The following is a 27,840-nucleotide window of genomic DNA, read 5'->3' on the forward strand; positions in this document are numbered from 1 at the left end:
GCGGCTAGAGCATTGGCCTGTGGCCTGGAGAGACCCGGGTTCAGTTCCCGCTAAGGGCATGTACCTCGGTTGCAGTTTGTCCCAGGCCCTGGTTGGGTCGTGCAGGTGGCAGCCACTCGATGTGTCCCTTTCATGTCGATGTTTCTCTTTCTCGCTCTCTATTCCTCTCTCTCCCTCCCACTCTATCTGAACAAAGAGCAAAAAAAAAAAAAATGTCCTCGGGTGAGGATTAAAAAAAAAAGTGTGGAGATAATTCAAGTTGGAGTTTAACATAAGATTCAGCATTTGGAAAGTGAGATGAATCTGAAAAGTTACAAGGGAGTGGGAATTTTTAAGTGGAATATGCAGGGTTACAGAATGAGTTAAAAGTGCATTAGCCAGAGAAGGGTACATAAAACGTAGACCAGTGCTGTAAGGGATTTGAGAGACTGACTAGCCCAAATCCCTCATTTCTACAGGGGAGGGCCAACGGACCCTTGCAAGGTCTTGGCTAATTAACCTCAAAGCCAAAATGCTGAACCCGGCACCCTGCTCCCACAGTACGCTCTGTTTCCTAGTCTAGAACACAAGAAAGCCAGTGTCAAATGAGGTGACGAAAGATTTAGGGTGGAAAACAAGGAATTTCCTGAATCTGAACATTTTATCCTCACTATCCACCAAGTTCAGTAGAAATGCATCTGTGCAAGGAGGTGACGGGCTGTGTGTCGTCTAAGATATTAGACACGTCGGGATAGGATATAGGGCGTGATGATATCAGAAGAAATGAACAGCCCAATGTTATTAGATTTGGGGGTGGAACCCTCCCCTACTCCCCGGTCTCTGAAGATGGGCCTCAGGCAGATGTGGGTCACCTTGGTTTCCTCTTAGCAGATGCTGCCAGGAGCCAGGAAGCCTTCCCAGCTCTCAGCAGCCACAGCCTCCAGCCCACACCACCCGCCTGCCCAGGGCTTGGTGCCCTCAGGGAAGGTCTTTCCTCAACTATTTACATCTCAAAAGGCAGAGTTTCTAGAGACTTGTAGCAAAATGTCCACTGCCATTTCAGTGCCTGGAAATGCTTTAATTGTGAAGACAGACAGATTTCTGCATCTGGAAACCTGCGTTTAAACACAAGATGAAATCCTCAGGGATAATATAAAGCGGGTTTGGAGTGATGATCTTGACAGCTCCTTACGTTTTCTACGATTTCGCAATTTTTTTTTTAAGTTACGCTGTTTTAAGAAAACCTAAGATTGTATATATAATTCCCCTTCTCATCCGGAGGACCCCGTTGAGATTGAAATTTTATCATTGTCTCCATTTGTCTGGGACTTTGAAGATACATTAAAAACCCTTAATGCAGCCATAAAGCGCTCAGTGAGCAGGCCTGTTACCTGCTAGGTTCCATCTGTGCCTCTCGCCTTGTGTTGTTCTGAGCTCTGGCCACCCCCCCACGAAGCCTCCTCCCAAAGTACCTAGGGCTCACCTCCTCAGCCTCACCTTTCCACCTAACCACTACTTTCTCCGAGATTCCTTTTTTGGTTAGACCTGGCCAGATCCACCCAAGGTGGCCAAGCGTCCTTGGAGACATCTATCACAGAACCACGAAGTCATTTACTGTGGAATGGTTGACTCCTTGACTAGACAGCCTCTGTGAGAGCAGGAAGCATCTGTTTTGTTCCTGGCTGTCCCCTCTGCGTCTCTGGGACAGCAGGCTCTCCGTAAATGTTTTTGAATAATGTATGGATGAAGTTTAGATTGAGGGAGGAAACAAATCGGAGTAAACACTTGCTTTACAAGAATGTGTTTTCGAAAGAAATCCTCAACTGATTTTCCTGAAAGCTTCGTGATTCAGGTGTGACTGAACAAAATTCACTTCGCACGCGTTTTGCATGAAATAAGGTACATGCAAGTGTGGCGTTAATGACCAACTGAATAGCTAGAGAAGGCTCCCAGCTTACAGGACAAAATAAGAAAAAGTAAAAGAGCTTTGGGACGCTCTTTTTGTGATCTTCACGCATTGTTATGTCTCAGTGATTTTTTTTTTTTAATCCTCACCCAAGGACATTTTTGCATTCATCTTCAGATAGAGAGAGAAGGAGAGAGGGAGGAAGAGAGAGAAACATCGAAACATTGAGGTGAGAGAGACACATCAACAGGCTGCCACCCACATGACCCCAACAGGGGCTGAGGACAAACTGCATCCGAGGTATGTGTCCTTAACAGGAACCGAACCCGGGTCTCTCTGGACCGTAGGCCGATGCTCTAACCGTTGGGCCAAACCAGCCAGAGCTATCTTAGTGATTTTTACCAGGTAACATTTTAATCCAACTTCTCAAAGCTTGTTTAGCTTTTCTTCTCTTGGAAAATGTCTTCAAAACGTGACAATAGGCTCACATTTTGTTGATAGAAAGAAGCATCATAGCTTGTATGGTTCTGACATTATGGACATGAAGAAAGCCAGGAGGAAATGAGATGAGCCAGGTTGTAATATTGAATTTTCATCTGGTAGCATCTTACTTAGACAAAGACGTTTAACACATCTGTGAAATACATTTTGGGGAGGAATGGAAATCAGGAAATGACTGCTTATGTCAAATAAAGGGAGAGAGAGGCTTACTTATTTGTACTATAAATAAACTGCTTCCAATTTAAATTTAAAATTATTAATGATGATAATTATGATCCATTTTAATTCAATTTTCCTAAGTGAAAGACTTTTATTTGAGGCCATATAATAAATTACTAAATTGGAAATGATTGTTGCTGGTGATAAACTGTTTAATAGTTACTTAAAAATTACTTAATCACATCAATATCTCCCAGAAGTCAACCCTGAATTTCATTTAAGTCCTTGGACATACTGAACACTTGGTTAAATGCAAACAAAACCATTTTGCTTGCAGAAAACTCATAAAAAATGAGGCAGCAAGAATATTGCTAGTTCCCTTGGATAATAAAGGGACATTTTCATAAATCCCTTCCTTCACAGTTTTACTTTTTTGGGAGTGGGGGCTGGCAGATTCGGGTCCTGCCTAACTAAAGAGAAAGCCAGCTTTTACCTTCAAATGAAGTGGTTTGGCTAACACAACCAACATCAAAGAACTCTGAGATAAAACCAACAAGATGAAATTCAGTGTGATTAAATGTAAGGCTTATATAAATATAAAGGATTTTTAAAAAACTGTGAACTGTATCATATATAGAGAAGTACATTTAAAACGTACTGTTTAAGCCCTGGCCGATTTGGCAGAGCAGTTAGAGCGTCGGCCCGCGGACCAGAGTCCCGGGTTCGGTTCCCACTAAGGGCACGTATCTCGGTTGCAGTTTGTCCCCGGCCCCAGTTGGGGTAGTGTGGGTGGCAACCACTTGATATGTCTCCCTTATGTCGATGTTTCTCTCTCTCTTCCTCCCGCTAAAAAAACAAAAAAGAAAAGAAAGAAATTTTAAAAAAATGTACTGTTTAAGGAATAGCCACAAAATGAACCCTTGTGGACTCATCAGGTCTAAGAAATAAAATATTACCAATACTTTAGAAATTTCCTGTGTGCCTCCTTGAGTGCATTTTCCTTCTCTCTCTCTCTTTTAATCCTCACTCAGGGGGAGAGAGAGAGAGAGAGGGAGGGAGGGAGAAAGGAGGGAGGGAGGGGGAGAGAAAGAGGGAGAGAGGGAGGGAGAGAGAGAGACATCAGTGTGAGAAAATCAATCAGTTGCACCCCAACTGGGGGGGGGGGCAAACCCACAACCTAGGTTTGTGCCTTGACCAGGAATCAAACCTGCAACCTTTAGGCTTATGGGACAATGCTCCAACCAACTCAGCCACCCTGGCCAGGGCCCTTCTTCCTTTGAGATCATCACTCTTTTGATTTTCTTCATGTGCTAACCACATATGTATATATCCTTCAAGAATGTGTTAGTTTTTAAAAAATTGAGTAATAAGCACAAATCTTGTTGTATAAAGAAAATGCAAACTTCTCCTGTTAGAAAAAAGCACTCAGTAACAATCTGGGGGCATAAACTAGCTTCAGCTTCCCTGTGAGTTTACAGAAGCCCCCACAGAGGTGCTCCCTGGGCAAGGTCATGAGTGAGTCCTGGGACATCTGGTGGGGCTAAGTGTGGGCAGGATTTGGAGTTGGTGTCTCCATGTTTTGTTTTTAAGTTCAACATGGCCAACTTCCAGATCTCAGCACCAGATCAAATCAGAACACTTGTGTTGCTGGGTGGAATGAGTGTTCGCAGCTGGTCCGGGAGGCAGCGCTTGGAGAGGAAGGTGGGCCAAGCAGAGGCAAGAATTTGGGTCAGGCTTACCACCTGACCCTTCTGTCACCAGGGCAAAACATGGAGCAGTGGCAAAGAGCTCTGAGTAGTGGAAGCCTCCGTGTATCTGTCTCTTTTTTTGTTTTGTTTTTAATTTTTTTCCTTTATTGATTTTAGAGAGAGGAAGTAAGAGAGAGAGAGAGAGAAACATTGATGAGAGAAAACATCGATTAGCTGCCTTCTATATGCCCCCCACTGGGGATTGGGCCCACAACCTGGGCATGTGCCCTGACCGGGAATCGAATTGGTGACCTCTTGGTGCATGGGTCGATGCTCAACCACTAAGCCTCACCAGCCAGCCCATGTCTCTATCTCTTGAGTCATACTGATCCAATCTGGACTTGTCCCCCAACCCTGACATATAGTTATCGTCTTCTTGGGGGTTCCCTTAGTCTCTCACCTGTACTTGAGTTCTTCCTATACCCACACCTTGCTCTTTCTGGATGAATTCTATTGTTGTTGTGAAGCACATCATGGTGGACAAAAATATTTGAAACGTTGCAAGATTGAAAAACCTTGAGTACATCTTCATACTGAATTAATGATTTGGCTGGGTATAGAATTCTTAGAGATTATTTTACTTTGAAATTTTGAAGGCTTAATTGTCTCTGTGTGACAAGTATTACTGCTGAGAAGTCCTAAGTCATTTTGACCTTAAGTTTTTTACATGACTTGATGTTTATCCCTGGACACTGGTACAATCGTCTCCTTGTCCTAGGTAATCTGAATTTCACAACAATGCACACTGCTGTGTATTGATTTTCATACATCCTGCACTCAGTGGGTCCTTTCAATCTGGAAGCTGGTATCCTTTAGTTTGGGGAATTTAAAATTCAAAACATTATTTCTTTGACAATCTCTCCCCCTGCTTTGTTCTCTCCTCCTGGAATCTCAATTATGTATGTCTGGTCTACCTGGCAGTTTCTCTAGTGTCTCTACCGTTCTCACCTCTCTTGTATCGCTTCTCTTGGTCTTTTTGGTTTACTTTGTGGGACATGTCCCTCATGTTTTATTTCTGCTACCAACTTTTTCATTCCAGGAACTTTTTGTTTTCCAAACGTTCTTCTCTCCCTCCTCCCTCTTTATAGCTTTTTATTTTTACTTCTTGGATGCACAGGTTTTCTTGTCTCTCTGAGGAAAGTGTTAGTTTGTTTTTACATTTTCTTCTCTTTGTGAATCTGTATTCTCCAAGTTACTTTTTTTTTTTTTATCCTCATTCGAGGACATTTTTCCATTTTTTGTACAGACAGAGTGGGAGGGAGAGAAAGGAAGAGAAAGAGAGGGAAACATCGATGTGAAAGGGACACATCGAGTGGCTGCCACCCGCACGACCAACCAGGGCCGGGGACAAACTGCAACCGAGGTACATGCCCTTAGCAGGAACCGAACCTGGGTCTCTCCGGACCGCAGGTGGATGCTCTAACCGCTGAGCCAAACCGGCCAGGGCTCCAAGTTGCTTTTTAGGGAAGTGGCTTATTTTCTTCTGTATCATCTACAATAGAGATTTCTCAGGATGTCTTTCATCTTTTCTGATCTGAGATGGTTGTGAGTTGCTTAGAAGCTCTGAGTACGAGAGAGAGAGAGAGAGAGAGAGCAAGAGAGAGAGAGAGAGAGAGAGAGGTGTGGATGTGCTTTGGTCTCCCATTAGCATAATCTAGATGGCCTCTTTGCTGGAGAAACTCCCATACCATTATGTATATATTTTTTTCCTCTTGGGGTGTTCAGATTGCCCAGCAAAGAGTCCCCAGTCTCTGCCAGGAGAGGAGAGCTCACAGGCCAGCCAGCATCCTTGAGGGGCATACAGGAAGAAGACTAGAAAGAGCATTCGGCATTTAAAATTCTAAGAGTCTCTCAATTTTCTTTTTGGTACACACACAAATGGCCCTTTCTTGTCTCTTCCCAGAGATCTAACAAGATTTCTCGGTTCATGGAATGCTAAATGTCTCGGTAATTGTCTTAGGTGCTCCCAAGCAAAAGATATACCTAATCGCTGCATTTATTAAGTAGTTATCTCCAAAGAAGTTAAGTACTTAGGTCTTAAAACGTTACTATTTGAAAAAAAAGTACACATAAATGGAGAAAAACGGATTATAATTTTATTCCTAAATAACCACAATTACGTTCTAACGTATGCACGCATCTGTTGGATTCTACACAACCCTCCTCGGAGTCAGAACGAGCACAGCCAGCCTCATTTCATGATCCACACTGATTTCCACGTGGTACTTCCTCTTTACCACATACACACACAAAAACTCAGTTTCACAAAGATGTGATGTCACAGAAAAGAATGTAGAGTGATCTCATGTCGAAACTCTGAACTACTTCAAGCTAGTAGTTATTGTCTATCAGGTGTTGAGTATCACGGGCTCGCATGAGATATTTCAAACATTACAGCACCTCCATGCTTCAGCGAGGCGTCCCAGGGCACTGTGCCACAGTTTGGGAACCAGGGTTTCTATACAGCCCACTTCTGTCTAACTCACCATCTTCACCTGGGTGTGAATTATGCTTTTCCATTATGTACAATCTACTGGAATCTCCACAGACATCCTCACCACTGCCCTCCTGCAACTCAGAACCTTAGTACGTTTAACAAAGTGTAATTTACTTCACATCCTGAATCACAGACTCAAAACATGGACTTCGCTCAAGAGCCAGGATGATGGGGGGCATTGGTGAGCGGAGATTCATACTGAAAATAAGAGACACCATGCTTTCAGATGTATAATTCCCCAACCAGTAAGACACTTTTTTGTATTTTCAATTTGCATGCTATTAGACATTGCTATAAAAGTAACTCAGTATAGTCTGTGGTTGTTTTCAGACAGCTGAGTAAGGGCCTGAGTATTAACAGCTGTCAAATGAGACGTCTGTTCTCTCAGCTCACCCCGTCTCCCCAGACTAGTCTTTGAAGGATCCAATCAGTGAAAAGTCAGAATGTCAGAGAAGCCCAGAGCAGGTAATACGACAAACGGATGTTGGTCTTCAGTAAGGTGACTAGCCATTAATTCACAAAACAGTCTGAAAAGACTGTGGTGCAAGCTGACTTCTGTCTAGACAGAGAAGGGGGGTGTAAAACATATCAGACAGATGCAGCACAGTAGTGACAAGAAAAACCTGTTTCAGTTGCACAAATGCATCGGGAGGGAATTTTCTAGTTCCTTCTTTATCTAAATAGCGAATCCCTAGTGGGGCTCCAACTAGGTACTAGTGAATTTCAATTTTATTTCTAGAGCTTTTAAACATCTTACACATAAATAAGACATGGGAGGAGAATGAAGAGAAGAAAAAAGATAAAGAGAAAGGGAGGGAAACGTAGAAAGAGAGGGAGGGGAGGAGGGGGGAGAGGGCACGAGAGGGGGAAGGAGACGGGGAAAGAGAGAGAGAGGTTGACTGAACACCGGCCAGTGAGCAGAGAGCAAGCGTGAATATGTCAGAAGAAGGGAAGAGAGGGTAATAAAATCCAAATGCTTAAATATGTTCCTGAATTTCAAAGGCTATTCATGTTTTAGCATTTGGAAAACATCACTGAGCTAGTCCTATAAAATTTATCTCTTGCCTCAGATGTATTGTAGTCATGTCTGTTTTTCTCCTTTCCACGTAACAGTGGCTAAAAAAACAACTATCAGGGAAGCCAGTTCCTACATATATTTTATGTAGTTGAACAGTTCACTGGTCTACTGGATATAACAGTCAATTAGGTCATGTAAGGAAAGCCAACACTGCCATATATATTTTGTTTTTCCCCTGACAATGCCAATGGTCAACTTCAAGGTCAATGTAAGGAACACATCTGGCTCCTAGTAAAAGGGTCAGAATCATACCTAGGTTTGTCAGGCATGCCAAAACACTGTTTAAATACAAATACGCTTCCACGGTTGCTTGACCTGAAGTTCTTCCTCATGACAAGTCACATCAAGAGCTGCTGGAACAGTTGATCACGTGCTTAACGTTTTTGTTGTTGTTTAAAAAATATGATCATGGATTTAACGCTACATGGCAGTCCAGGTTTTGTGAAACAAGCATTTTCATGCTTGATGAAAGAGAGAAAGGAGTAGTTCTAACCGTGTGTGGTAAATGCAGCTGTGGCGGAATTATCTAAGATCAGGGGGAAGGAATTGACTTTTGTTTTTAATAGCTCAGATATATATATAAATTTCTTGTATTGATAGATTTGCTTAAAACATTTCTCTACCAAGAAGCATTTGTTTTCAGCAAATGCTATTATTGTGGTTGGACTGGAGGAGTCTGTTTTCTTAAATGCTTTCATGTCTAACAAAAGGCAAAAGAAAAATAAGAGAACTCCATGGACATGGGGAGGAGAAACTGTTTTGTACATTCCTAGGATAGGCGGTTTATTTATTTTTTAAAAATATGTTTTTATTGATTTTACAGAGAGAGGAAGGGAGAGAGAGAGAAAGACATTGATGACAGAGGAACATTGATCCGCTGCCGCCTGCACGCCCCCGCTGGGAATCAAGCCTGCAACCCAGGCATGTGCCCTGACCAGGAATTGAACGGGTGACCTCTTGGTGCATGGGAGGATGCTCAACCACCGAGCCACACCGGCCAGGTACGGTATGTGGTTAAAAGGAAGGTCTTCCATAGCTTTTTTCACGATTTTGCCACGTTTAACCAGATGGCATTTCAGTAAGTTCTAGAGGTCATATTATTCCAGAAAGCTACTGAGGCCTGATTTTATTAAATAATTAATGATCAAAACTATATTCTAGAAGCAAAACAGCAAACCCTAAATGAAACGGGAGGGAAGGAGGCATGAGGATGGGACAACAGGGTGGAGGAGGGGATGGCAGGAGACGCCTCTGCTCTCCCTTCTCACCCAAACGTAACCCTTCCTAGCCCGCATATTGAGTGCTTTCTACCTGCAAACATGTACACACTCAAAAACAAAACTATGCAGTTTCCAACAAGTGTTCTGAATTTTTGGATAATGGTTTGCTTATGATTCTGAATACAGATCATGGGAGACTTTTCATAAATCGTCACCATCTCTGCAAGTGAGGACACTGGGTAACAACATGATGAAAAAGTCGCATGAATTCATTCAGAATCCAAAATTGCAACATCAAAAGCAGTCTTAATCTGTTCCAGTAGTCAAGTTTTTATAAGTTTGGGCCCAAGATTTTAGTTTTATTTGTACATAAAGCATCAGAAGACATAAATTGCTCCACAGACTTGCTTAAACTTTCTTGCAGATAAATAAGATATTTGGTGCCTACTTATCTATCTATCTTATCTTATCTATCTATCTATCTATCTATCTATCTATCTATCTATCTATCTATCTGGTCTCTCTCAAATAGTAAGTGCAAAAGATATGCCCTAACTCGCTATAGGATTTCTGTGTTAGCTCATGCAGTAGATTGAGTCTCAGAAGTTCTATGTATCAGGGAACCAGCTTTATGCCATCTTATACAAAGATTCACTGCAGACAAAACAAAGCTGTGTATATCCATGGTTTGGAAAGTGACTACAGTATTTGATGTGGTGACTGACACATTAAGCAGGGAGACATGCTCTAGTTGACAAGAAGGCACCAGATCAATTCCAGCTGTTCCCTAAGGATGTACTCAGCATCCCTTAAACTCTGGATCCTACCAGGATCATGCTCGGCTTCCAATAACCCAATGCTCAGAAGTGAGAGGTTCAGGACTGAGCACAGTAATCTGAGCTGCTGTAACCCACCGAAAACCTTCACGTCCTCAAAGAAGGGACAGAGTCAGGCCAAGGCCCCAGAGGGACACACGGCTGGAAGGATCTGCTTGAGGCCAAAGTAGAGGCACAGATTTGATTGCCTACCCTTTGGCAAGACGTAAAAGCAGTGACTGTGCTGGTGAGAAAAATACCAGAGAAAGTGGTCCCAAGGAAGATATACCTAGACAAACACTTTGGTTCCCTTTACAAACATCACTTTAGTCCATGAGGAGTCAAAATATGTGTAACAAGTCTGAGGCAAGAGAGAAGTTGAACCCAATGCTTCTGGGTAACCTAACCCTCGAAGGAGGTCAAACGACCCGGTAATTAAGGGCAAGATGACTTTCTTCATGCTTGTAGGACAATAAAATTTTATGGCTCAGGGCACATCAATGAGAAATGCCTGGCAGTCAGCATTGCTTCTATCTTGGGTCTGCTCTCCTGTGAGACACATTTTGACGCTGGGGAGTCTGGCTGTTAGTGGGTTTTGGTCAGCAGAAATATGCGGCAGACGGTTCTCGTCTACTGGAATTTTAGGAGGATGTTTTTTCATCATTAGCTCAGTTGGCTTTCAGAGTATAAAAGACTATATTTTCAAAAGCTTAAGTCCCTGAGCTTGACCTTCTTGTCTGAATGGAACTTAATGTTTTACTAATAAAGAAGTTGATGTAAAATGCAGTGTACAGACCCCAGTTTTGATAAAGAAGAGATTGTCTTTAAGGGGGTTTCACATTTCCAGGGAACTGCAAAAACATTGTTCTGCTTATGGCTTTGAAACAGAAACAAAGAGCTATTGAAACTCCAAAGATACATTACCAAAGGAAAAAAGCAAAAGCTTCTTACCAGGTTCAGCTGTAGACCTAGGTTCTGTTCGCCACATGAGGAGAAAAGCAAATAAGAACGTGGTATTAGAATAGGGTTCCATTAACGATAAGCCTCCCTATCTTTCCCTATTACCTTGTCTAGGGCACGTCTGCCAAAATGTCATAGACTAACTCCATAGCACCAAAGCAATCAAGTGACAGGTTGACTTACATTTCTGCAAACACAAAAACCCAAATTCCAGTAACAGCTTATGGTAGGGAGTTATTCAAACTGCAGTTCATAGAAGGTCTTATAAAAGGTTGTAAGCCTCTTAAAATCATTTGCACAACTTTGAGTTCAAATGTACATATCTTTTTTTTTTTTTCCTGAAGAAATAACATATAACATTCATTGGAATTTCAAAGGGGTCTGCCAGCGAGCACCCCACTGTAATCTACTGGGCCCCTCCCACGTGCAGAGTATCCTGTCTCTCTCTCTTTGAAAACAGAAATTGGTCCATCCAAATGACTGCACCCTTGTTGCTTTTTCTGACGCCTGAGAGAAGACAAGGGTTGGATTTGGGAGAGTGGGCACCTCTCCTTACTTTTCTGGAGAATCCGGAAGTCGGGCGAGTCCTGGATTTCGCTCCCTTGTCGGAACCACTTGACCTGCAGTGGGGGTGCCCCTCGCACCCGGCACTCCAGCACCACCACCTGGCCTTCAGACGCCGCTATGTTTTGCAGTTCCTGAAATTCGAGAAAAACACTGCCCATCAGACTCGGGTGTCTTCTTATACAATCTCACAACAGAGAATAAACTTTCTAAATTTCAGAGAGGAAAAAAATGCAAAACTTGCATCATAAAAGAATGATCACTGACTCAGATGAGGATAAACACCTTTAGACCCATTCATCATCCACTTTTCATAATCTCCACACACCGAATGAGCATGGTTTACCACGGGGCCTGCAGAAATGTCGGGCGCGTTTGCACATTTATGGACTCTGGTACTTACAGAATTTTACGGTAACAACTGTTACCTTCCTTTATCTACATTCAAGAGTAAGCTGGTAGAATGCATACTTCTTAAAACAATCATATACCATATGAATGTATTTTCCTATGAAAACCAGACATATGTTTTTGTTTCCCCATGCTCCATCACCTCTGCCCAACTATTTCCCTCTGTTGGATTTATTAAGATGAGGGGTTTTGGTATTTTTCTCATTTTGACATTCAGAGTAAAATTTTTTAAAATGCAGCTGTTTTCTCCTCTTGACCTTCATTTCCTCCTGGTTTGTTTTTACCCTTGCTACCCCCCCACCCACTCCAACTCCAGACCAATAAACTTTTACAGTCCAACAGATCAGAAATTAATTTGGCCTCATAGATACAAAGAGGTACAGCTTTTATATACTCGTTATTAAATATCAAAAGATTACTATTTTCCTTACATATGTCCCTTCTCTACCTTCCTTCTCCAGGATTACTTAGCAACGGGGCTTACATTTTTGACCATTTAAACTTCTGACTATGGAACATGGCTCTGATAGGGTCTGTAGAACCCTTAAAACAATATAAATATGATAAAGTAATTCACCTATACATAAACCAAAAGCGAACAAATTCACATTAAGAAGTATTTTTTTCCCTCTGTTTTGGTTCTGTTTTGTTTTTAAATTATCTGAAAACACAACCAATCATGTTCTGGGAAAAACATATCCTGTAGCAAATGACCTTCGGTGCTAACGCGCTATGGAAATTCTAGAAGTCATGCTGTTGGCAAAAGAACGGAAAAAGTCTAATGTGGAGTCTGCGAAGGCATTTGATAAGAATTCTGGTGGTTAAGAATGTCTTCAAGTGAAAATATTAAGATTATTAACGATTTCTGATTGCATTCTTTCTCCCCCCCTGCTTTTTAATTGTAGAAAATTCCTGGTTTTAAATAGACTGTTTCTGTCTGATTGAGTCCAGAAAGAGCTGAGTGGGTCATAGCAGGAAAGTGTCGCTCATGGGGCTCAGCTTGTGTGGATTAATTATTACACGCCTCCGGGCTTGTCCAGGAAGCCATTCACGGTAGATTACAAGCGGTACACAAATATTTTTCATGTGTGAGCTTACGGACACCAGAGGAGACTGATTTATTCCTAGGGCTGTGTGTTTTGCTCGAACACTAGAAAGCCGGAGACGTAGGAAACAGTAGACGCCAAGGACCTTAAGCAGTCAAAACTCCATCGTTATTCCAAGATTACAATTTGGCTCCTCCTGGAGCAAACGTTTTTATCTTGGCAAAAGCCCCAGCTAAACACAGTTAGCCATTAGAACTAGCAGGAACACAAGGAGGAGCCCCGAAGGAGACAGAGCCAACCTTTAGAAGTTGCGCTTGGCAATCTGGGCCATCCATGCAGGGTAGCATTTGGGTCCTGAGTGTTTCAGGGTCCATAGAGGGCATCTCCGGACATACATCCAGTCCATATGAAACCGATTCCTTAGAAAGGTCTAACTATTTGGATGGATGGCCTCATGTGTGTTCCTACTACTCAGTCCCACAGACCACACATGTCCTGCGGCTCCAGCTGAGCCTGGTGACCGGCAGGCAGAGGTGCTGGCTGGGAAACCGGGCAGCTTCTCAGAGCCATAGGAGAAAAGAGACGGAGGCACACCTGGGACTGGCAAAGCCCACCTGCATCCACTGTCAACCATCATGCCCAAGAGAAAGGCCAAAGAGACGCTAAGGTCAACAAAGCAAAGGCTCGCTTGAGTTAGAGAGATGGGCAGATTTATGTGCTAAACCTGTGTCTCCAGCAACCACAGCCCAGGCCCACAGGGACCCTGCAAAGCAGGGAGATGAACGGAACAACGGGGAAGGGAAAAGGAGTAAGAGGAAAGGGAAGAAAAACAGATACCAACAAGGAGGGAAGCAGCAGCCCGGGAGCAGATGCCGCAGTCCAGACACAGGAAGCGGACTCCCTGGACATGCCCGGTGAGGTGCGCTGAGCTTCTCTGTATATCACTCTACAGTTCTAGATTTTTAAAAAATCAATCTTGATACGAATGTAGAATTTTGTTCTTTTCTTTTCATTAAGCTAACGTAGAATGCTGCACAGTTCTCCTTTGGGAGAGAGGGAAACGCCACTAATTCAATGTCTGTGTCTAGCGGCTGGACGGCACAAAACGTGAGTTTGTGTCTAGTGTCTGAGGATTTCTCCCAGTGTCCAGGAGGGATGCTGTGACAGAAGCCCTGTGGGGGAGGAAAGCTAAATCTTTTTTGTTTTAATCCCCAACCCAGGATATTTTTCTATTTATCTTTAGAGAGAGACAGAGAGAGAGAGATGTGAGACAGACACATCCACTGGCTGCCTCCCACATGACCCCAACCAGGGCCAGGGACAGAACCACAACCGAGGTACTTGCCCTTGACCGGAATCGAACCCGCGACCCCCCGGTCCACGGGCCAACGCTCCCTCCGCTGAGCCAACCCGGCCAGGGCAGGAAAACGAAATCTTACCATCTCTTTTCTTCTCCTGAGGACAACCAGCATGAACTTTATTTGCTTAAACCAAAAAGTGCATTGGGCCCTGACACCCCCACAATCCACCGTGTCCCAGGCAATAATACATCAGGGAACACGGACTTTCTGGTGAAGGTCTCGTAAAGCTGCTTGTGAAAAGCTCTTAAAACTACATATAAACGTGAATGTCCACCCCTCTGCAAACGTCTCCTGTTCTGAGGATCAAAGGATGCCTTCCCTGGCTGTTTACAGCGACACTGGTTAAAATCTTTAATAAAACTGGATACAGTCTGGCTTTAAAGAAAAAAATCATTCCCTACGCAAAGAAAAGTGAAATGCCCTTCTCTACTGCCTCGCAGAAGTTTTATAGATTTGCTTGTCCCATTTGTCTTTAGTTGACTTGGAATTGAGCTTTGTGAAAAGCATGAGGTAGAAATCGAATTTAATAGTGTTCGCCTCTGCTGAAGAATTCATTCTTTACCCAGTGGTCTGCCCGTTTCTGGAGGAGCCGGAGTGGGCTCTATTCTGACTACTGGTCAATTCATCTAGCCTCGGGCCAGCTCCATCCTTCCTAATACTACACATTAGGAGATCTCGATGTCCCAGGACAAATCCCACCCCTTCCCTAACACCACCTTATTGCTCTTCTTCAGGAGTGCCTTGGCTATTCTTAGCCATTTTTTCTTCCACCGAACTTTTTTTTTTTTTTTTTTTTTTTTTATCCTCACCCGAACAGAGAGAGAGGAGAGAAACATCGATGTGAAGGGACACATCGAGTGGCTGCCACCCGCACGACCAACCAGGGCCGGGGACAAACTGCAACCGAGGTACGTGCCCTTAGCGGGAACCGAACCCGGGTCTCTCCAGACCGCAGGCCGACGCTCTAACCGCTGAGCCAAACCGGCCAGGGCTCTTCCACCGAACTTTTACAATCAAATTGCCAAATTCAGTATTAAACAAACATATATAAGAAACCCACTGGAATTTTAGCTAGATTTACATGAAATGTATAGATTAACCTGAGAGCCATGAATTCTTTACAGTCTACCAGTCCATAGGCATGGTATTCCTCTCCACTTAAGGTGGGGGGAGAGGGAGAAGAAATGCCACATGGAACCATTTCTGAGTTGAACAGGTGTCCAACGAAATGAATGTCACTGAGCTCGGCAGTACAAAACACCAACTTAGAACAACTTGAAAATCTGTTTTTTTAATTTCTATAAAGCTTGCTGGTTGTCCCAAGAAATATCCTAGACAGAATTTTGTCTTATTTTTTCGGCCTTGGTTTTCCCACTCTACTCTGACCTCTGTCAGGCCACTGACCATGCCCACATTTCTTGACCCCTTCACGAGAATGTAGTCACGCAGCCCTTGTTCAATAAATATCTGCTGAGTCCCAAAGGTGACCATGACCATCAGTCTACTGATCTGTTCCTTTTCCTTTTCCAAGATGGCTCCACGAAGCCACATGTGAGTGGAATCGAAGCCCCAAAGCGAATGCAGGGAACGAGACTTGCAGATGTCAGACCTTTGTGAACACAGGAGGAAAGGAGGCAGAAGTGGTTCCATCGGGTCTGCAGAGATACGAGGTTGGACTGTGAACCTGCGAAAGCAGAGACACACGGATGAAATCCTCACCATATAAATTGCTGAGACGACGGGCTAAAGAAACGGCTCGTTATTGAGGCCGCTCCACATGAATGAAACGAGTGAACGAAAGTCTCTCCATATATCATTTTGCTGATCTACTGTCCCAGCACAGACACTGCCTGCTTCCTCACTGCACATCTGTTCCTCTCCTCTATTCGAGAGGATATTCAAGGCAGAAGTCCCCTGCTTCCTCGGGGATCCATGAACCTTTAAATGCTACGGCCAAAAGGATTTGTGTGTGTGGGACTTCCACAGGGGTCTTTTTAAAAGCTCTCACAGACATTCTGTTTCATTTTTTAAAATATAGTCTGGATTCATTGACTAAAAAGCACAGGTTACTGGCCGTGGAAGGTAAATGATTAAACAGCTACCTATCTTACGTTTAACTCGTATTCTTTTTGATACTGATAGAGATGGCAGGAAATAAAGAAAATGAAATATGTTCTTTTTCTTGATGTGCAGAAGACCAAGGTGCATACACCCTTACTGAATGGTACTCATCTATGGAAAAACAAAAGGATTTCAGAGTAGTGAATAAAAAATATTTCTTTGTGTACAGTCATGTATTTTCAAACACTCTGGATTTATTCACTTCACTGTAAGAGATTACTTAGTTTTTTTAACCTGAGATGATGGTGATCTGATATTATATGTCCAAATATGCCACAGGACATCACTGAGAATGTTGGCAGAGATGCCAGGATGGTGGTAATGAGCCTATTCATTATCCTTGTAAGACTTTACATTCAGGAGACCTGGGCCTCACTTCTCACTGTCTTTTTATGTCCAAAGAATCTATGAACACTTATATAGTATTTAGTCTGTGCCAGGCACTGTTCTAAGTGTTACAGAAAGGTTATATTACTTGTTCAAGTACGACTCCAGGGCGTTAACCTTTATGTCACCTTGCCTACAATAAAGCAATGGAGTTCCTTTGAGCACTTCCTTCTCCCAACTGTACGGTGAGATCTATTGCCTTCCATTCAGTGTTCCTGTAAAATTTAAACCATTTTAAAACAACGCTTACATTACTAGGATATTTACATATTTAGATGCATGTGTGCCTTTCTGCTTTTAGGCTTCTGTGTTACACCTTAATACAGTTTATGCCATTCGAGAAGTGTTTCATGTGTACATTTCCTGTTTCCCATGCGCAGTTTATAAACTGTGTGGGAATGGAGCTGGTGATATGTATTTTCTTTCAGTGTGAAATTCCTAGCACAGTGGTAAGCATTGATTAAATACTCATCAATACTTAAATATTAAACATAAAAAAATAATCCACTGATTTAATCAGAAATAATTCTATACATTCCACCCTAGTTTAGGGGTTCAAAGGAAATACCTATTTATATGCCACCTCCAAGGAACTTACACTGACCGGTTCTTTTCAAGTTTATGAACTCAAATGTCTTTTCTCTACTGTCTGCATATTCTTCATATCACAGAGTATATGTAATTACTAAAATATCTGTGAGTGCTCAACAGATCGAGGGCACGGTATGCTCACAAAACAACCTTAACATACGAGTAAGGAAGGAGTTTGCAGCTCCAGGATGTGGGAGAAGCCTTTTGTGAGCATTGTAAAGATACTCATCACAGCACAAAGGCAAAGTAACATATATTTGATTTAGAGGCATTTAGATTTTAATATGACTTTAAAAAAGTGCACGTTGTTTGTGTTTGCAAAGTAAACGCACTACAAATTGTTTCCAGTGGTTAGTATCATAGATCTTTCTTGAATAAAGCAGTCTTACAATGAAATAAAAGCAAGGTAAAAATGCATGAAGTCAAGGAATTTGAATTTTTTTCTTATTACTTGTTTAGGGCTTAGAGGGTGAGGCTACTTTTGTTGGTATGTAGATCTCTCTTGTATCTCATTTGTTTAAATGAGATAATAAATTTACCTAATGGAAGACAGCACATCTGTGGGGGAACAATCAAACAGTCTCGATAAAACAGATACCATTCCATCAGATTATTGGCAGTTAAAGAGGAAAGGTCCCAATGAAAATGCAGATGTTGACTGACCGGCGCTGTGGCTTTGAATCAAGATTATTTTTAGTAGATTAAAAGGAAGAACTTTACCTACCATTATTCTTTTCTCCCAGTTGTATTTCCACTCAGAAACAATTTCGAGGTGTAGACTAGTAAAATTCAAGCTATATTAAATACACCAAGAAGTTTGCGAATGACTGCCACTGCTTGTGCATCTGGTCCGGGGCACACTTACCTGTTGAACAGGGACAGATAGTGGCTGAATCACAGCTGTGGTCACTCCTGTCTTTGGAGATGATGATCCTATTGTCAGGGAAACGGAAGTTGTTTTCTTCTGAGCTCTGCAAAATAGGGAGGCAAGTGTTCAATCTGAATTGTTTTTAAAGCAGGAATTATTCTTTAAAACACTTGCACAGAATAGCCCCGTTCCTTTTGTGTACATAATCCACTGTACGTGTTAAGGGCTTCAGAAACGGGAACAGTTAGAGTAGCTGCATCCAGTGTAAGCACGGACTGAACCTTATAGACATTACCAACATAAACACACGGAGAAAAGGAAAGTAGCCATTATCAGCAAACCTGAGGCACCGAACATGAGAATCCTAAGAGAAAGGAAAACACTTAGAGAAAGTCGAATCTTTAGCAGTTAGAAAGATATTTAAAATCTTTAGGGTTAGGCTCCTATATTTAATTCAAAGTTTGGGTTGTCTATTTTAAGTCTAGCAGCTGTTCTCTGTTCATGTTCTAATTTTGTGAAGTTGAGAGTGTATTGAAATTTTTGTCTTTTCTTAGTGCATAAAATTTAGTGAGGTGTAGACAAAAGTTAAGAAGAACTGATTTTGCCTGGCCGGTGTGGCTCAGTGCTTGAATGTCAACCCCACGCACTGAGGTCGCTGGTTCCATTCCTGGTCAGGGCACATGCCCAGGTTGTGGTCCCAATTCCCAGTGGGGGGCATGCAGGAGGCGGCCAATCAATGTTCTCTCTCATCAATGTTTCTATCTCTCCCTCTCCCTAAAAAAATCAATAAAGAAAAAATATTTTAAAAAAAGAGAACTGATTTCTAGACCCAGTTTTGTTAGGTCACTGGCAGTGGAATCCCAAGAGAGTCATGTAGCTTCACTGAACTCGATGTCCTTGTCTAAACGAGAGGTGGTCGAATACATACATGATCTTATTAAGGTCCCTTTAGCATTAACATTTGATGACTATTTGATGCTGAATGGATATAACTGTTATGTATATACTAGCAGATCAAAAGGATTTGTTAACACAATCTTGATATTCATAGAGTGCTCTACAAAATTCTGGCATATTTTGATTTTTTGCAAAATAATTAAGATATTAACACTTTACTAATAATCAATATGTCTTTGTAGGAAGAACTGAATTTTGAGATTTTCATGATAAGATCTAACTAGAAACGGCCTTGATCCAAATGGAAACACATTGCTGGCCTAATAAGATATTTCCCCATTTATATAAATACATGGATCCCCGATTATTTTTAGTAGTGACTTAATACATTTTCTCTCAACATGACTGTTTTTTTCATAAATTTATAAAACTGGTCAGTTGTCTTTGAACCTAACATGATGTATTTTGGCATTTCGACGATGAAATGCAGACTTTGAAGTTCAAATTCACAAGTCAAAAATGATGCTCAAAGTTCAAATATTTGATCTTTGATTGACATCAGTGGACCTTTTCCATGAAAACACAACACGGAGGGCTTCCTAACCCAACACTTCTGCCAACACTCGACGCTATAACCCCGAGGAGGGTGAGGGCACTTACTGCGGCATAGCTCCAGGTTTCGATACGAAAGCTAGACTTTCACTGTCAGAATCGGTTGAACTGGCACCTAAGGGTGAAAAATAATAAAGTTAAGATGCAAGCAGTACCTATAATTGCTTCAAAGAGTAATGTTCTTTATTTTAAATAATAACACAGAGAGTCTAATTTTGAAATAGAGAATGTTTCAGACCATTTTTACTTGCACTGTGTCTTTAGAAAATCATTACAAAAAAGAACTGCCCTGGCAGTCTTGGCTCGGTGGTTAGAACATTGGGCTTTGGACAGAAGGGTCACAAATTTGATTCTGGTCAAGGGACTTGATTCATATCTGGGTTGCAGGTTCAATCCATGGCCCTGGTGTTGGGCGGGAGGCAACCAATCAATGTGTCTCTCTCATATCGATGTTTCTTTCTCTCCCTCCCTCCCTTCCATTCTATCTAAAAATCAATGAAAAAAATACCCTCAGTTGAGGATAAAAAATAAATAAAATCATTAAAAAAAAAAAAAAAAAAACTACTATGAAAAGCTTTCTTCAAATCACATATTTGTAATGTCAAATTTATTATTAATTTCATTTTTATCACTTTGGCCATCACAAACCATGCTTGTAAATGGCTTATGAACCATAAAATAAATTTGAATGTGTCTGTGGGCAAAAAATTCATGGTTTTGAACTTGAACCCTTTCCCAGGAGATTTCATGGGGTGGGGTATCACCGTCTTCAGTCCTCATTAATCAGGAAATGCTGACTCCAGGATAAACTAGAGCATGGCGGTGGCTTCATTCTCCAATAAAAAGGTCTCTGATTTGGGGTCATGCTTTCCCAAATTCATTTGTTTCATTACTGTTTTTGAATTAAGAATCAGACTTTTAGTCAAAATGCATACTGTACTTACATTTAATGTGCATGTTGTTTGTGAAGAGAGATTTTAGGTGACATTTAAAATCAGTGTGACGGTTAGAAGTATATTCTTGATATTTCCTTTATATAACTTGAGTTATTTAAATGATCTATTTTTAAATGTTTAATATAAAAGCATACTTATAAAAAAGTAACCAAATAGAACAAAATTGTGCGACATTGTAATAAAGACCAGTCTGGTGTGTGTTTTTCAGCTAAATTTAATGTATCAACATACATATATTTAAGTACCTATTTATACAAATGGAATCACACTAGACGTACTCCTTGCACTTAGTTGTTTTGCCTATCAATACATTTAAAATAGATACATTTACTTAATTCTCTTGGATGGCTGCCTAAGTGTTCCTTTCCAGGACTATAATACGTTTTTACAGCCTTTTATGGATGTTGAAACAATCATGTTTAGGTAACTCTGCTGGAATGTTTGCTGTCCCTTTCTATTTATTTCTATAGCCACCACCTGGAGGAGGCTTTCTTCACTAGTTCCTGGACTACCACAGTAGGATCTTAAATCATCTTCCCATCTCTCTCTTTCCCAAATTTGCCTTCAACCCACGTCAGATTAATGTTCCTGTCTTCCGGAACCTCCTGGACTTCCACATCACATAACCCCAATCCAGAGTGAACATTCTCCCTGCTGTCTATCTCGACGGGTAAGGAAAACACAATGGTGAAGAAAACACACACACACCCCTACCTCTTCAGAGATTATATTCTCTTCATGATAGACAAGGAAAGTAAACACATGGCGTGGTGGTGAGTGAAATGAAACGGCAAAGAGCAGGGTGGGGCATTGGGGGCAGTGGGAATGCAGTGGGGTGCACCGTGAAGTAGGGTGGCGAGGAAGAATCCCCAAGATCCTTTATTTATTTAAATTTATTTATTTATTTAAAAAAAACATTTTTTTAAGTCCTCACCTGAGGATATTTTTCTATTTATCTTCAGATAGAGTGGGAGGGACAGAGAAACATCGATGTGTGAGGGACACATTGACTGGCTGCCTCTAGCCTGACCCTGACCAGGCCGGGGTCGAACCACAACTGAGGTACGTGCCCTTGACTGGAATCAAACTCATGATTCTCTGGTCTGCAGGCCGACACTCTAACTGCTGAGCCAAACCGGCCAGGGCCAAGATGAGGACTTGAAATAAATGAACATCCAACGTTGGTAAGGGCTTTTCCTTCTTGGTCTTTTCCTGTGACTGTACCTTTATCTATATTATTCATTCTTATAGGAAACTCCTACCCAGTCTGTACTTTTAAGATCGGCCCCTTCGTTTTTCTGTGCTCTGTCTTCTCTGAACTTCCAGTGTTCTTGTTTATATTACATCACTTACAACATCACATCGGCTGGAAAATTTTAAGTTCGTTGAGAACTGAAGTGGTTTTAGGAAGGGAACTACCAATTTTTTGGGTACTAACTATTTGCCTGGCAGTCTGCTAGAAACCTTATAGCATTTAATTACGACCTCACTACGAGGTAAGTTATATCCAATTACAGATCAGAGAACTGAGGAACCAAGAGGTTAGGTCATTTGCATACGACCTCATCCCTAGGAAACAGCCTTGCCTGTTCCATCTGACCCCCTGTGCTGTGTGCGTCCATCTTCCTCCGACGCCCAGCTTCATGCCTTGGACTTCTGATGGGATGAATGAATGGGACCAAGGAACTGCAGCCTTGTTTGGGGACAGGCAGTAGACTATGCAACTAGAGAGGAGCAGCATCTTGTGGGGGTGGCCATGGGGGGAGGCACGTCTAGAAACATGGGGTGGAACACCAGGGCTAAAGTGTCCGGACTTTACATCTAGGCACTGGGTGGTGACTGGGAAAATTAACTGTGTGGGGTGAACTGAGAAAGGATGGGGGCAAAGCAGAGAAAAACAAACAACCACCCATCTAAAATAGGTGACAGACGAGGAGAAAGTTTGAACTGTGATGAGGAGGTCGAAGCAGCTGAACAGGGAAACAGAAAAACCCGTAGACTCAGGTATCAGAAAGTCACGGGAACCTGAGAGAGATCAGTTTCGCTGGAATCATGAGTGTTATGCAGAGAGCCAGCAAAACCCCCGTGGGAGTCGTCACAGACATTCTCAACGTGGCTTGAAACTGGGGAGAGAAATAGCTCCTTTTCAGACAATTCCAAACATTCAAATCATTTCTTAAAATCCCCTCTGATTACCTCTACTTAGAAAGACCTTCTTATTTTCCTCCTTCGGCTGATTCTCAGAGGAAAGGAAAGGACCGAAAGGTTGGTGTCCCCAGAGAATACCTTCTCTCATTTTCGCACACCTGTCCAACCTTTGTGAAATCTCAATGTCACCTTCTGTCTCAGGTGTCGGAGCAGCTCTCGCAGATGGGAGCAGATCAAATCTCCTCATCTGTGCCAAAGAGTTCCCTTCCTTCCCCGAGGGCAACCCTCTCCTTTTTTGTCTCCTCCCTTGAGCCATCTGCTCTGCACCTGCTGATCAGGAAACCCCACTCCTGATTCAGGTTAACGTTTGCCTCTGTATTGACCAAACCATCACATTCCGTGTTTCATGTAGGCTCCGACCTGAAGGAAGCCCACGTCCCAGCCCTTTCAGTTACTATGTATCTGTGCTCCAATGTGAGGTGTTTCCGTTCTGCCTCCCACACAGAGTGAAGGAGTCAAATGCCCACGGTCTCCGCTCTCCCCTAGGGGTCAAGAGTGGGTGAGTGTCACAGAACACGAGCCTCCTGTCTTGACTTTAAAAGGTGCTCCCTTTCCATTTTTAAAACTTACCCATTTTAGTACTTCCTTGAAGAAAAAAACAAACAAAAAACATAAAATGCACCATAGCAAAAATTAAAGAGAAATATCATTTGAAATACCACCACCCAGGTACTTTGGAGCACATCCGTCTAAAGTGTATGCCTCTGTACACATAAAAATAATAAAATGTATTTTTAAAAGATGACAATGCTATCATACTGCTCAATTTATCCCCCCTACTTAATAAATATGTCAATAAATAAATATGTACTTTTATAATTTTCTAGTGGCTGCTTCAAACTCATTTGTGTGGATTTACCATAATTTTATTTTCTACTATTAATGAATATGAGAACATTTTTAAATGTCTCACCAGAAAGGTGTATAAAATAGCAATATATCAAAATGCTCATTTCCTGATACTCATGAAATCACTGTTTTAATAATCTTTATTTTTGTCAATCTGATATCATCTATGATTTTTTTAAAAGCTGTCATTTCTGAGGAAAAGCAAATTAGATGTAAATCATACAGCTTCAACTTCAGGAAATAAGAAGTCTTCATAAAAGCAGATATCAACCATTAAAAAGTTATATATATATACACGTGTATGTGTGCATATTTCAACCCTGAGTGACTTTAGTAAATCTTGTCATGAAGTTCACCCTTTTGTGCTTTGGTTTCAAAATTTAAGGACTAAATATACTCCGTCCCCACTACTCACTTTTTGCCCCCCTTCTTTTTCAGGTGCTATAATTACAAGCACAGCAATAATCATTCAGATCACATTAGTGCAAATTCTGTGGCCACTGCTCTCCAGCCACATGACCTCATGCAAGTTACTTAGCCACTTAGTTCCTCAATAATTTTTTTTAACAAAAATAGGCTAAATTTTAAAAACAAGGCACAAAAGAGTATACAGAGTAAAAGGCACACACATAGAACACTGGATAGTGGAACTACACATGATTTTTATATTTTCTTTCTATGTTTTAGGTATTTAAAAATAAAAATGTACTTCTGTTTGTTTGGTATTAGTAATGATAGCTCCCGCTATGTGCCAGGCATGGCTCTAGGCAATTAACTCATTCAGTCCTCACAACAATCTAATTGTGTCCACGCACAGATGGAGAAACTGAGTTCAGAGCCGCTGAATGACAGTTCAAGTGCTGGAACTAAGCTGTGGAGAAAATATTGTGAAAAAACGACCAAAACTGGGCTTAGACTCCTTCAGCTCCTCTTAACATTGTCAAAAGCCAGCAGGAGAAACCTGATATTCAGAGAGGCTTTTTCTCACTGGGATCAACAGAAACAGCTATTATAACATGTTAGCATGAGTCAAAATGTCACGTAAAAGGGGCACGTTTTATTTGATTATTCGAAGTGAATTTATAAGTAAATATCAAACACAATCTGCCAACATGCATCAAGCTTGTGTATTCCTGCCCCCTCCCTATCTTTTCAATGCCCTGCCCTCCTCTCTGGCAGACTCGGAGGGTACCTCCCTCATCATCTTGCACCCGTGTGGGCCAGGTTCTGTTCCCTTTCTCCTTTGCAAAGACTTTGTTCTCTATCTTATTCTCCCTCCATTTTGCAAGATTCATGTTTTCTTTCTGTGGAATTCTTTTTATTAGCCTATAAACATACTCTATTAATTCTGGTATGAAAACAAACAAACCAACTGCAAAAAAAAAAAAAAAAAAAAATTCTTTCTTATCCAACAATTCCACATCTGGGTATTTATCCAAAGGAAACAAAAACACTAACTCAAAAAGATATCTGCATCTCTATGTTCATTGCAGCCTTATTTACAATAGCCAAGATAGGGAAACAACCTAAGTGTTTATCGATGGATGGATGGATGGATAAGAAAACACACAAACGCGCGCGCGCACACACACACACACACACACACACACACACAGAGGAGTCTTATTCAGCCATAAAAAGAAGAAAATTCTGAAATTTGCCACCAAATGGATAAAACTGGAGAGCATTATGCTAAGTGAAATAAGACAGAGAAATGTAAACACCATAGGATGTCACTTATATGTGGAATCCTAAAAAAAAACAAAAACACAAACCCAAACCCAAACTCATAGAGAGAACAGATTGGTGGTTGCCAGAGGTGGGGGTTTAGAGAGGTAGGGAAATGGTTAAAAGGGGTCAGAATGTACAAACTTCCAGTTATAAGTAAGTTTTGGATATGTAATGTAGAGCATGACAACTATAGTTAATAATGCTGTACACTATGTATTTGAAAGTTGCTAGTAGAGTAGATCTCAAAAGCTCTCAACACAAGAAGAAACATTTAGAACTAAGTATGATAATGAATGTTAACTAGACTTACTGTGGTGATCACTTTGCAATATACACATATAACAAATCATTAGACTGCAAACCTGAAACTATTATTATTTGTCAATTATATCTCTATTTTAAAAATCTTTTGACCACATACTTTTTTGCAAATAAAGGCCCATATGTCTGTTGGTGTTTGGACAAAATGTCCCCAATACAATTTATTAAATATTGTTTTTTAAAATGATTTTTAGAGAGAGAGGGAAAGTGAGAGGGAGAGAGAGAAACATCGATGAGAGATACATCAACTGGCCTCCTCCTGCCTGCCCCCACACTGGGGATCAGGCCCACAATTTGGTCATGTGCCCTGACCAGGAATCATACCAGCGACCTCTTGATGCATGGGTTGATGCTCAACCACTGAGCCACACCAGCTGGGCACAATCTATTACCTATTATAATCTTCTCCTTCCATATTTTGCTAACTTTTTGCAACTCATTGAACCAATCCTTGGTCCTCTCCAGGTTGCCTAAATCCTGCTTGTTAAACACACAGTTGCTAAACCCAACGGTTTCCTTTTGTCCTCAACTGACTGGACCTTCAGCAGGAGTGGACAAAGCTGGCAACACTCTCCTTCCTAAAATACCATCTCACACCTCCCCACACTCTGCCTGGTTTCTCCCCCACCCCCGGGCTCTTCCTGCTTACTCTCCTTCCCCAGCATCTTCCCCTCTCAGAACTTCCACAGGTAGGAAGGGCTCTCCAGGTTCAGACCTGGTTCCCTTTCTCTCCCCTAGCTCCTGATCGGTCTGTCCAATAACCTGTCCAGTCCGATAACTAGAGTCACCATTCACATCCTGATGCTCCCAAATGTTTTACTCACCCTGTGCGCTAAACTAGACTCGTAAGTTTAATTCCTGACGGAGCATATCCGCTTGGCGACCTAAATAGGAGTTTCAAACTTAGCATGTTCAAAGCAGAACACTTCCTCCCCTCTGCCCCAGCCCCACTCCTCCCATTTGCCCCAGTTCAGAGATGGGCGACATGGTCCGCACAGATGGTGAAGCTGAAATCCCTGGAGGTACCCACTGCCTTGCATCCCCTCACCCAGCCCACCGCATGGCTTCCGGAGTCTGCCTCCGATTTCGTAACTCAAATCTGACATCCCCAACTTCCTTTACACCATCTCCTCCCCAGGCAGCATCATTTCTCCTTGGTGCTGCTGTCAGAGGCTTCTAACTGGTCTCCCATTATAAGCCAAAGCGATAGTTTAAAAATACAGGGTGGGGCAAAAGTAGGTTTACAGTTGTTTGTATGGCAAAAATTACAATAATTAATAAATGATACAAGAATAAACTGTCTCATGCTCCCACAACTGTACACCTACTTTTGTCCCACCCTGTATAAATCAGCTAACATGACTTTTCAGTTTAAACCCTCCATGATTTGTGATGTTGTTCAGAATAAGGCCCATACTGCTAACAGTGACCAGAAGGCCTCGTGTCCCACATGGATTGGCCACTGCCCAACCCTCCCAGCTGCCTCTTCTCGCTCATGCTCCAGCTGCCCTGGACCTTCTTCTGCTCCTTGCACACATCTGGTCTCCCCCCTTGCACACATCTGGTCTCCCCCCTTGCACACATCTGGTCTCCCCCCTCCCCAGGTCCCGTGCCCTCTGTGTGGAGCCCTCTGTCTTCCTACTGGTTTCTTCTCGGGGTTCTGGTCTTAGATCAAATGTCATCTCTTCAGATTCTTTATGAGTTTACTGCATTATTCTCACTTCTATTCTGGAGTGTCAGTGAGGTGGGAACACAGGCCTCTCCTATTCGCCGGTCTGCCTGCGGTTTCTGCATCACGGCCTGCCTCACAGTAATTCCTCAGGCAACAGCCTAGACCAGCGGTTCTCAACCTGGGGGTCGCCACCCCTTTGGAGGTCGAACAACCCTTTCACAGGGGTCGCCTAAGACCATCGGAAAACACATATTTCCGATGGCGATTCATAACAGTAGCAAAATTACAGTTATGAAGTAGCAACGAAAATAATTTTATGGTTGGGGATCCCCACAACATGAGGAGCTGTATTAAAAGGTTGTGGCATGAGGAAGGTCGAGAA

General features: G+C 42.0%; 1 protein-coding gene across 1 annotated transcript in view; it reads right to left on the reverse strand.

Annotated features, from left to right (window-relative positions):
* PALLD (palladin, cytoskeletal associated protein) overlaps positions 1-27,840 on the reverse strand; it is a 377,267-nt gene that overhangs the window by 192,770 nt on the left and 156,657 nt on the right. Inside the window, exons 3-7 of the mRNA XM_036241570.1 lie at positions 19,770-19,836; positions 18,210-18,315; positions 15,855-15,929; positions 11,420-11,561; positions 10,855-10,878 (exon numbers count right to left, since the gene is read on the reverse strand). Of these exons, the coding sequence (XP_036097463.1) occupies positions 10,855-10,878; positions 11,420-11,561; positions 15,855-15,929; positions 18,210-18,315; positions 19,770-19,836 (414 nt within the window). The remainder of the gene's footprint in view (positions 1-10,854; positions 10,879-11,419; positions 11,562-15,854; positions 15,930-18,209; positions 18,316-19,769; positions 19,837-27,840) is intronic.

The sequence above is a fragment of the Molossus molossus genome, unplaced genomic scaffold (assembly GCF_014108415.1).
Source record: "Molossus molossus isolate mMolMol1 unplaced genomic scaffold, mMolMol1.p scaffold_m16_p_4, whole genome shotgun sequence".
NCBI lineage: Eukaryota > Metazoa > Chordata > Mammalia > Chiroptera > Molossidae > Molossus > Molossus molossus.